At 41.3% G+C, this 12,270-nt stretch overlaps 1 protein-coding gene across 3 annotated transcripts in view; it reads right to left on the bottom strand.

The window, feature by feature from the left end:
• Window positions 1-12,270, bottom strand: part of LOC117348877 — a 121,105-nt gene that overhangs the window by 6,215 nt on the left and 102,620 nt on the right. For all 3 annotated transcript variants that reach the window (XM_033921472.1, XM_033921471.1, XM_033921470.1), the window contains 5 exons: window positions 10,904-11,004; window positions 6,913-6,999; window positions 3,756-3,884; window positions 1,789-1,911; window positions 1,518-1,682 (listed from right to left, as the gene is read on the bottom strand). In XM_033921472.1, coding sequence (XP_033777363.1) covers window positions 1,518-1,682; window positions 1,789-1,911; window positions 3,756-3,884; window positions 6,913-6,999; window positions 10,904-11,004 — 605 coding nt within the window. The remainder of the gene's footprint in view (window positions 1-1,517; window positions 1,683-1,788; window positions 1,912-3,755; window positions 3,885-6,912; window positions 7,000-10,903; window positions 11,005-12,270) is intronic.

The raw sequence follows: 12,270 nt of genomic DNA, 5'->3' as shown, positions 1-12,270 counted from the left end.
TTTGAAGAGGTACAGGAAGGCGTGTGTAGTGGGGGAGGTGCACGCGGCAAAGAACTAGGGGAGGGTATGGGAGTGCATGGCTCAGCGATGCTGGGCGCCACCTTCCCTCGCTATGCAGCTGGGCGCAGCTCCTACTTTACACTTGTACCTTACAGAATACCATATTAGTTAAACACATCTCTATCATAGTGGGGCACTCACACTTCCATCAGCTTTATGGCTGGCATATGAGTGGATGCCCAAATGTTAGGCAACTGGCATTGAATTTTCAGAATTTTTTTGGCTGGCTGAGAAATAGCCAGCAAAGCCGATATTCATTGGCCGGACAACCAAGTTCAAGCAGCCAAAGATAGACCTGTTTTTTAGGCGGTTCTATCTGGCCACTGAACTTAGCCAGCCAACTATTGAACATTGGCGGTAACTGGCTATGTTGCATGGCATAGCTGGTCACCAGGCTATACGCCAATGGGATATTCAGCAGGAAATAGCTGGTGATCTCCCGCTGAATATCAGCAGATAACTGGTTATGTGTTCCTGGCTAAATAGCGCTGAATATCCGGCCCATTGTGTTCAATTATCAACATCTTGGGGGGGGGGGTGGGATATGTCCCTATGGGTCTAAGAGTTAACTGCAAGGATGCAAAGTTTAAAGTTCACCTAGAGCACCTAATATGCATTGTTACACTCAGTGGCATGTGGTGAGGGCTTTCAGGGGATTCAGTGAAGTCAGTGAATCCCCAACTCTACAGCCTTACTTTTTAATTTTTTTTTGTTTACTTTTTGCTTGAAGCAGTTTGATTTGTTGAGTAGGCAGCCTGCTCAACCAGTCAACTGCATCAAACAAAAAGTAAACAATCAAAAAAAAAAAAAAAGCAAGGCTCTTGGGCTGGGGATTCTCCGAACTCCCCTGAAGGCTCTGATAGTCCTGTTGCCTGCTCAACCAATAAAATTCAGAGTAGTGCCCTCAGGGCCTTTAGGGGGTGGGGTGAATCCCCTGAAGGCCCTGACCTCACGCCACTGGTTACAGCTCTTATGTCTACATCTGCAGTGCATTACTAATGCAATATGGCCTGAAGTGAAGCAGACAGAAAACATCTGTTGAGGGTACCAAACTGTGGAATTCATAGGTTTGAGTTAGAAAAGAAGAAACATGGATTTAATCTATCAAGAGGCTGCTATTGGTGGACCCCCATGGTGAAAAGGGGCAAGATGAAATCAACACCAGAAGCACCTATCCTGTGGAACTCACTGGAAAACCTTAGGGCTCCTTTTACTAAGCTACGCTAGCGGTTTTAGCCCACGCTACAATGCCGCGCACGCTAGACGCTAATGCCTCCATTGAGCTGGCATTAGTTTTTCCACGTAGCGTGGGGTTTAGCGCACGCTAATCTGCAGCGTGTGCTAAAAACGCTACCGCAGCTAGGAGTCCTTAGTCTAGACGGGAGTTGCCTAAAATTGAAAAGACCACAGGTTGACGGTGAGGTGGCTAAATTCAAACAAACATGTTTCTGACTCACCAGGGCATGAGGTTTTCACGGGGCAAGGCCTGAGCTCAACAGATGGGCCTTGGCACCTCATTCCACTTTCTGGATGGGTGCACAGGCGGATACGCATCTGGTTCCGATGTTCACACTGGAGAGCACAGATAGACCAAGGGGACCAAGGTGTCCATACACTTCTTTCTAGCACAGGAAGGACAAATGAACACAGATTACCTCTACCAGTCACTACTGGAAAGTTGGAGTTTTCCTGTCTGAAAGGAAAACAGACAAATTCTTCACACCTTACCTCTGCAGTGATTTCCAATCCCTATAAGCCCACTCTGGCATACACAGACATAGGACCCAAGAGTATTCACACAAATGGTTTTGGGGTTACAGTAATAGGCCCCTGTTGCACACTCATCTCTGTCTAAAGGACAGTAAAACAAAATAATAAGAACATAAGAGTTGTCATACTGGGGCAGGTTGAAGGTCCATCAAGTCTAGTATCCTGTTTCCAACAGTGGCCTCTCTGAGAGAGGCAGTAGCCAGAAGGCCTTGAGCATGCGCAGATGCTCAAGGCCAAGTCCGGCAAGAGGCAGGATCTTCGGGCACCGGCACCTCCTGTGGGTTGGTGCTGTGTGCCAGTGCCAGATGGGGGTAAGCCTTCAGTTTGGGCGGGCAGGGGATGCTGGTTTGCGCAAAGGGGCAATGCTGGTTTGCGGGCGGCGGGACTCGCAAATCAAGTCAATGCTCGGTTTGCGAGACAAAAGTTTGCTGAGTGTTTTGCTCGTCTTGCAAAACACTCGCAAACCGAGGTTTGACTGTATTTTCATTTCGATTATGAGCCTCACAACAATTAACCGCCCTCATTTCTAATTCCCCTCCCTACCAAATGTTCAGGAAGTCAATCAAAACCTATCTCTTTGACAAATTCCTCTGACTCCTCTCCCCTCCCTTTCTTCCTTGCCCCCTCATTGACCTTCGATATGCCTCCGGACTCTCCGACCCCTCCGATCTTGTTAAGCTAACTAAATGGCCTAACAAAACTGATCGCCTAGTTTAACTAAATGTCCTGTTTTGTTACTCCTTTATCTCAAATGCCTCATCACTGTCATCATGTAACATCGCTGTAAATGTACAGTCTCTTCATCTGTTAACCGCATTGAACTTCCATGGTATTGCGGTATACAAGAATAAAGTTATTATTATTAACAACAAGGGAGAGAAGACTAAAGCAATAGGTTACCGTGAGATGTGACTAGTTCAATTGTTCTGGATTAGCAGACACTTGGAACCTGAAGCATGTACAGGGAAAGAGTCAGTTGAACATCTATTAAGAATACAGTGGTTTGGGAGCAACAATCTGAATGCTAGCTTGTCCTAAGGAGTCAGATGAAGAGGTAGGTTTTTATTGCTTTCCTAAACCTCAAAAGTCCATTAAGAGATTCTTTTTTTTTTTTGTTATTATTTTTTATTTTCAAATTTTACATAAAGTGTACAAAATATTAAAATACAATTGATGAATACACAATATCACTTTTATATCTAATACATCATATTCTAAATATATTTTTATCCCCTCTCCCTCCCCCCTCCCTTCTATTACTTTTCAATCATACATTACATATTGTATATCATATTATAGCATATTATGTAAAAATTATTTTCACTACCCCCCTCTATGTGTGTCACAAAGAAGATATAGAAAAGAAGAAAAGAAGAAGAAAAATCCAACTATTTATTCATTACAATATTTTGTCAATGGCCCCCATATTTTTATAAATTTAGTGTATGTCCCTCTTTGTATTGCTATTGCTCTTTCCATTTTGAATATATGACATATTGTATTCCACCAAAATGTATAATTTAGGTTATTATAATTCTTCCAATTGTTGGTTATATGCTGAATGGCAACCCCTGTCATGACTAGTAAAAGCTTGTTATTTTCTGGTGAAATTTGACTTTTTTTTCTCATCATCATTCCAAATAACACTGTATCATATGATATTGCTATATGATTTATCCATTAAGAGATTCAATGTTAGGAGGTAGCTGATTCCAGTGCTTTGGTAAGAAGTGAGAGTATGACCTTCATCTGGCACTTTCTAGTTGGAGGCTCCAACCAGGGGGTGTTTGAAGACGTGTTTCCTTCTGGGAGCGAAAGGGTCTGTTTGGACATAAGGCGGGAGTTTAGCTGATATGAACTGGGCGCCAAGTAAATTACTGATTGTTTCTCACCGGAAATCATCTTTTCTTTGTTGCCATACATACCTATGCAGCTGTGCAAGCCATCTCCTTCATACCCTTCAGGACACCAGCAAGCATATGAGCCGTAAGTATTGATGCAGGATGCCTGTGGCAAGCACGTCAGAGGCATTCCTTCCAAACATTCATCCGTGTCTTTAAATAGAACAGTGAGACCCTAGTCATACTGTACATTAAGGAAAGTGCATATTCCTTTGCATTCATTAACCCTTCCCTTCCTCTACTTGGTGTTCACTCCTTAAAGAGGTTAATTTTATACAGTCACTTACACAGAGAGCAAAAAACATGTTTGCAGCCTATTTATTTTTTTAAATCTGTTTTCTACATTGTTCTCCCCAATGAGCTCAGAACGAGTTACAGGTTAACATATGTGGTATATAGTCAAATGGGTTACAATTTGCCATATGTAAAATACCAAGGGTTCCTTTTATTACTACGCGCTAACCCTCGCGCTGGCCTAAAAACTACCGCCTGCTCAAGAGGAGGCGGTAGCGGCTAGCGCAGCTGGCGGTTTATCGCGTAGTATTACACGCGTTAAACCGCTAGTGTGCCTTTGTAAAAGGAGCCGCAAGTGTACAGTACTAACTTTACCACATACCATATGTACAATATTAACTTTACATATACAGAAGTTCTGGTTTCACTGTACAATTCGCCTTCCTTACATAATATATAGTCAAGCGGATTACAACTTGCCATATTTACAGTACAATTGGTTTATCCTAAATTAGCATATACAAAGGTTCTCGTTTTACTACACATTTCTTTCCAATCATAAGGCAATTGGCAGGGGAATTAGGTGTATTTTATAAAGACGCTTAGGTGCCAGTGGGTCTTTATGAAATATTGTTCCAATTCTTGCAGAAATCGTGGCTGAAATGCATTTGGATATATTTACACCTGTTCCTGAGCAGGTTTAAATGCATTCATGTACAATAGGCGTGATTGTGTAATAATGAGAGCAATTTACAAAAGTTATTAACCCAGACTCCATTTGCTCCTTGCTGCCAATCCCCCCCTCTCCCCTTTCCGGAAGTTGCTGCTCTAGGCATCCATGTAGCCTTGCCTAATGGCTGGGCTGGTCTTGCTTATAGAGATCTATGTTCTTTAATGAGGGAGGGGGTATTTCTATGTATGGTTCTATTCCCTTATGAAATGTTGGTTGGGTGGGTTTTTTTAATGTTTATGTATAACAATTTTTATTGAAATAATCAAATAATCAGTACAATAGGATAATACAAAAATACATTCAATACAATAAGAATTACAATAAATTTCATACAAATTTAAATCATTCTTTCAAATTTAATTTCCATATGAATTAATTCAATCTTATCTACACCCCCCTTAATTCCATCCCCTACCCATTATCTTCCCCTAAATGAAATCCCTCACCCTAGATGAAAGTTGACAAAAATAAAGAATTAAAATAAATAACTGGAATGTAATTAGTAAACCTAATTTTCATAATAAATCATTGATAACCAAACTTCGTATTTTTGGTGAAAGATTCTGAATATAAGGATCTGTTGTATATATTTTCATTGATTATAAATGCATGTATGATTAATATTATTTGTATAGATACTGTATTGCATTTTTGTTGGTTTTGAAACTCAATAAAGATTTATTTAAAAAAATATGTTTTCTTAATGTTTCAGTAAAAGTACATATGTTCCAACTCACGCATACCTCCTAGCTCTTCAAATTTTGCTTTGCATGTGCCATATTTAGTTGATTAACTTTTTCTTTGATCATTCATATGCCTTTATTCATATTTGCCCTTCTGCTGTTTATAATGTTTATAGAAGTATAAATAGCAGCTTTGGCCTTCTCTCACTCCTCCTGAGGGCAGCTCAGGCACATCCAATTTATCTATTGTAGTCTTCGAAGGAAGAAAACAAATGGGAAATTATGCTTACCTGATCATTTTCTCTCACTCCTCCACCCACAGTCTCACCAATAGAGGGTGCTGTTTTACTGTCACATTTTTCAATTGTGAGGGACAGGCAAGTTCTGCAGGACTCCAGGGAACATACCTGTCCTTAGCGACTGAAAATATTCCACCCCCTAGTGGTAGCAATGCAGCTGGAGGACAACTGCTCAGCTTAGAGGGAACACTCCTGCCTTATTAGTTCTGAATCCTATATGAAAGGCTGTGGCACCCAGGAAATATTGGATAGTAGTCTAGATCAGGGGTGGGCAACTCCGGTCCTCGAGGGCCGGAATCCAGTCGGGTTTTCAGGATTTCCCCAATGAATATACATGAGATCGATTTGCATGCACTGCTTTCAATGCATATTCATTGGGGAAATCCTGAAAACCCGACTGGATTCTGGCCCTCGAGGACTGGAGTTGCCCACCCCCTAGATTATTATAGCCATTAAGGGGTCCTTTTATTAAGGCGTGCTAAGGCATCCATTATGTTCTAAGGGCGCTTTAGCATTATTGCGCACTAAATTGGTTAGGCTGTTATAGGGGAAAACACCCTCCAGGGATTCAATACAAAGTTAGACAAGTTCCTGCTAAACCAAAACGTACGCAGATGAGGCTAGACTCAGGGCACTGGTCTTTGACCTAAGGGCTGCCGCGGGAGCGGACTGCTAGGCACGATGGACCACTGGTCTCACCCAGCAGTGGCAATTCTTATGTTCTTATGACCCCTGAATAAGAAAGCAACTTCCCCCCCCCCCCCTAGATGTTGCTCAATAGGAAGAAGTGAGGATCTGGGCCTGGTGGAAAACAGCTCCTATGAGAACAAGGAAAAATGTACCTGGCTATGGCACAAGAATATTGATTGACTTCCTGGCTGCACCAACCTATATACAGGAACCAAACAGTTTAGCTTTGTCTCCATCTAATGGCAGGAGGGATATAACCCATTTGTCTAGACTGGTCTGGCAGGACTGAAGGAAAGAAATTGATCAGGTAAGAATAATTTTATCTTTGTTCTCTCTCTTTGTTCATAAGGACATGCAGTTCTTTCTTTTTGTTTTGTTTTACTGTATTGTTGTTCTGTGGGGGCTTTTCTTCTTAATTTTGTCCGTTTGACACCCATGAGCCTGATATAGGAAGGCATTCTATCCAGTCTATGCCCATGTCGAAGACATTTGGTAAAGCGAGTCTAGGAATAAACAGTTGAATAAGCCTAGTATGTACCTACCAACACAGTGGATTCCGTTCCCCTCAAATCCTGGGTTACATTTGCAGTTATTCTCACTCCGTGGCCCCTGGCACACTTTACTGATATCTGAAATAAAGAGCATGTAGGTACATAAGAAATACATGTCAACTATAATAACCCATGGTGTTATCAAGCTAAAGGTGGATATTATCAAAACTGTGAAATGCTATTCTACATTACACAGAATAATAGATAGAAGTGAAGTCATAAACTATGAGACAAAAGATCAAAAGGTGCTTTGAATCACAACCCCCAAGATATTCATTTTATCACATTTTATTTTAACACTGTGTATTCTTCAAGTTAATATTCAGCCAGTAAAAATATATCTCCTTCAGCTGCTGATTTTCAGAGGCACTTTAGGCCAATTCTAAATCAGTGCCCTAAGGTGGCGGCAGGTACATTACTTAATTGGTTTAATTAGCACACTAATTGGCAGCACCAATTAAAATGCCATTTAAAAAACTGCAGGCACCTATGGGTGTCTCCAAAAAAAGTATTGTTATCACACCTATTGAAGTGCCTTATGACGTCTAATGCCACTGTAGGCGTAATTAACACTGGAAGTGGTGTTAGGCATCGTAAGGCACCTCTGTGGACATGATTCTCATGAAAGGTTCTGGGCCCCAGCTTTTTCAACCTGTCCGCATATGAGAAGGGTATGGAAAACTTCTCATATGCGGACAGGTTGAAAAAGCTGGGGCTATTCTCCCTGGAAAAGTGGAGACTTAGAGGAGACATGATAGAAACCTTAGAAATCCTGAAGGGCATAGAAAAGGTAGACAGGGACAGATTCTTCACACTGTGGGGAACCACAAGTACAAGGGGGCACTCGGAGAAATTAAAAGGGGGCAGGTTTAGAACAAACACTAGGAAGTTCTTTTTTACCCAGAGGGTGGTGGATACGTGGAACGCGCTTCCGGAGGCCGTGATAGGACAGAGCATGTTACAGGGCTTCAAAGAAGGTTTGGATAGGTTCCTTGACGATAAGAGGATTGAGGGGTACAGATAGGAGTTGAGGTAGGTTATAGGAATAGTCAGGGACCACAGCACAGGTGATAGACCTGGAGGGCCACCACGGGAGCGGAATGCTGGGTGGGATGGACCACTGGTCTGAACCAGCGGAGGCAAATTCTTATGTTCTTATGAAAGGAAGGCACCGGAAATGTAGGCCTTGAACATCCTGGCTTACATCTCCGACGCCTACCTGTATTATAACCGATATTATCAAATTTTAAATAGGCCTGAAGCCTGATATGTGCAGCCTTTTTAAGGTGGCCACTGATAACGACGCCATTTACAGAATCCAGGTCTTCCCCCCCTAATTGTATAAACTTGCAGGCACAATTGTATGCTCAGGGTGCAAAGTTGAGCATGCAAGTTATAGAATAGAGTCAGTGTAACTTAATAGACTTTATCTGCCGTCTATAACCATAAATCTCTATGACCTCACAATAATTAGCTGCTAATTGGCGTTAGCCATTAATACTTATAATCTATTGGCTATAATTGGTGTTACTTGGCACTAATTAGCAGTTACATGTCTAATTGCCTTCAGCTGGGATTCTGCAAACTCCACACAAAATCTATAGCATGCAACTGCAAGGGGGCGTGGTCATGGGAGGAGCATGGGTGGATCAAAAGCAGGCCTAGAACTAGCATTCACAGGTTCTAGAATTCTTACAGTTGTGCGCCTAACAGCAATTAAGCCTGAGCCCAATTAGGCCTAACAGTGGACAAACGCTAGTGTTCTGTGATGGCACTTACGCACATTAACTGCTGTTATAGAATTTTCACTCACACCACAAGGTCCGTGGAATTTGCATGCGGATCAGACAGGGGCGTAGCGAGACCTATTTTTTTTTTTTTTTTTGTAAATCTTTATTCATTTGACAACTTACAACAAGTGTAGCACATAGTAACATTTGCACTTGAGAACATCACTTGATTTTCTATCAAAATACACACAAAGTAATCAGATTTAACTCCCTCCCTCCCGCCCCTACCATATCCTATCCAACCACCATATATCATATAAAAATTCTTCTCTATTAATCTAATCATTACTAAAAAATCAGAAATCCCCCCTCCCCCTTTCAAATCTCGCATAACCCATACATCAAATTACAATGTCCATCATTCTTTTAAAATCAAATAGTGAAAAATCACAAACTATCCCCTCTCCCCTTATTTTCTTTTTTTTTTCAGATAAGCATTTTGTTTTTATTATTTATAGATATGATATATATTTTGAAACCATGTGAGCATAGTTGATATCAGTTATTGTGTGTTTTTTGTTTTTATAATTCTTATTCATTTTTAAAACTTTCATCAAGTGTACAACAATCATAATAAACACAATTAATCAGAGCACTTGCATATCTTATCATTGTAATCTAAAAATACAAATGTAACCCTCTCCCCACCCTCCCTCAAAACCCTTCATTCATAATAAGAAACCTATATTTGTACCCCTCCCAATACTATATGGTGTATAACTAATAGAAAAATGGCATTTAATCATGACAAAAAGACGTTAATGGCTCCCCTTATTTTCATTTGTACTATATTGTGAAAAATGATTCCTACTCATTACAATAAATTGTCAATGGCTCCCTCACATCTTGAAATTTATTAAAATTTCCTTTCTGAATCAATATTATTCTTTCCAGCTTATAAATATGACACACTGAATTCCACCAAAAGCTGTAATTTAATCTATTCCAATTTTTCCACTTAAATGTTATTTGTTGTATGGCAACTCCTGTTAGGATAAGTAATAGCTTGTTATTGTTAGCAGAAATTTGGCTCTTCGCCCTCATAGACATGCCAAATAAAACTGTATCATATGAGACCTGTTTCACTTGCAAGGGAGGCATCAACTAGCGGACAATTAAGTGCGTGACCTATCTTAAACCCTCCCACAGAGTGCTAGTCAATACAAATACATTTTGAAACTTAAATATTGAAAATATAGAGGGTTGATATTCCAAAATGATTATAATGGCTCCTAGCCAGTTCCATTGTTTGGCGGGGCTATCCAGTGATATTCAGTGGCACTTAACCAATTTTCATGCCACTGAATATCACCACAGTGACAATATTCAGCAATTAACTTCCTAAGTAAAGCGGCCATACTGACCACATAAAAGTCAGTCCTATGTTTATATGGTGTCACTTAAACATTGGCTGCCAATGGAGGCGCGCGTAAGGTTTAAATTTGCCTGCTTCTGCTTCAAAGCACTACACGGACTTGCCCCTAAATATATAACTGACCTTTTCGTCTTCTCAGCCAACAGACACAAGAGAAGCTCACATTCCAACTTCGTTTCCCCCCCAGTGAGAGGTTGTAAACTGAAAAAACACCATGAACATCTTCTCTCGCACCAAGCAGCATCATGGGGTAGAGACCTAGAACAATTGCTTTCGCCCACTACTTATGAGGAATTTAGGAAACGTCTGAAAACACACCTGTTCCTAAAGTATCTAGACAACTGATCCTCTCTTCTCTCTCCCCTCTATAGCGGTTAACTTGTTCTATTGATCACTCTCTCCTCAAAAATGGATTTCCTGTCCTATTAACCCTCTTTCTTCCTCCCCTCTTAAAGTCAATCAATTTGTACCTTTGCTTAATCTTTGTAAACCGCATAGAACTTCATAGTATTGCGGTATATAGCTGTTATTATTATTATTATTAAGTGCTAACCATTGCAGTTAAACACATAAGAGACAGCAGGCCACATAAACATGGATATTCAGTACCAGTGCCCGGATATGTCCCAGTACTGAATATTCGGGAATAGCGCCGGCAGTGGCTAAAAAACCCACTTACCTCTACTCTGGCTAAATATCTACCCTAAAGCGACCACCGGGTTTAAGTATTGACCCAAAAGCGATTAGCAGAAAGTTGGGCTATGAATGAATGAGTTAACTAGTTAATATATGCATTAAGCTGGCAGTTAATTGATACCTTTCTTCAAGAGGAACAATCTCTGTGCCACCATGACTTTGACCGGGATCTTTGCAATGTAATCGTAGACAATAGCTCGGACGTAACCGAAATCCTGGTGCCTGAAAATTTTCAAACAATGTGCTCTTCACTGGGTAAAAAAGTTTGGGTTATTGGTGCTATACATGAAAAAACAATTTTCAATCATCTCTTTTGTGCTCATCTTAAGACAGGGGTATCAAAGTCCCTCCTTGAGGGCCGCATTCCAGTCGGGTTTTCAAGATTTCCCCCAATGAATACGCATGAGATCTGTTAGCATACAATGAAAGCAGTGCATGTGAATAGATCTCATGCGTATATTCATTGGGGAAATCCTGATAACCCGATTGGATTGCGGCCCTCGAGGAGGGATTTTGACACCCCTGTTTTAAGAGAAATAGAGAAGGGCAGTTCTATAACTGAGTGTCACCATTTAGTGCCCAAAGAATGAAGGCAGTATAGCTATGCAATAAGGACATTATGGCCCCGATTCTATAATAGACATCTAAAATTAGTCACCTAGATTGGTGCGTGGTGTGCCGAGCCTAACTTAATTATTTATAAAGCTTAATCGGGGCTGATAACAAGCAATTAGCACTTTAGCCAGAAAGTAGGCAAGGTTAGGGGCCGATCGAGGGTGGATCTTGGACATGTTTTACGTGCAAACACCTAAAGTGGACAGGCACTGGTATTTAGGCCGAGAAACCCCTGGCGTAAATAGGGGGCACCTAAGTCCATCGTAGGCGCTACTAGGCACGATTCTATAAATGGCAGCTAAGAAAGCAAATAGAATGTTAGGAATTATCAGGAAAGGAATGGAAAACAAAGATGAAAATGTTATAATGCCCTCGTATAGCTCTATGGTACGACCGCACCTCGAATACTGTGCGGTTCTGGTCGCTGTATCTCAAAAAAGATACCATGGAATTGGGAAAGAGAAGGGCAACAAAAATGATAAAAGAATGGGACGACTTCCCTATGAGGAAAGGCTAAAGCGGCTAGAGCTCTTTAGCTTGGAGAAGAGATGGCTCAGGGGTCTACTTCAGCTGTTTAAATGCCCAGACCACCACTACGTCTACACTTACAACATATAATAAACCACAAAAAAGCCTAAGTCCCAAACACCCAAAACCAGACCTTTTAGGCGAAGGAGAAGCTAGTCCTTCGCCTAAAAGCTGGATTCTGTAACCGGTGTCTGTCAAAAACAACACCGGTTACAGAATCCACACCCCCCCCCAGCAACAATTGCAGCAGGAGAGATGGCTCATCTCCCCTGCCGCGATCCATCATCCTCCCCCCACCCCTTGACAAGATCAGGCCAGGAAGGAGCCCAACCCCTCCTGCCCCGC

The sequence above is a fragment of the Geotrypetes seraphini genome, chromosome 15, assembly GCF_902459505.1.
Source record: "Geotrypetes seraphini chromosome 15, aGeoSer1.1, whole genome shotgun sequence".
Classification (NCBI taxonomy): Eukaryota; Metazoa; Chordata; class Amphibia; order Gymnophiona; family Dermophiidae; genus Geotrypetes; species Geotrypetes seraphini.
The sequence above is the reverse complement of the archived record's forward strand: the minus strand, read 5'-3'. Positions and strand labels throughout refer to the sequence as shown.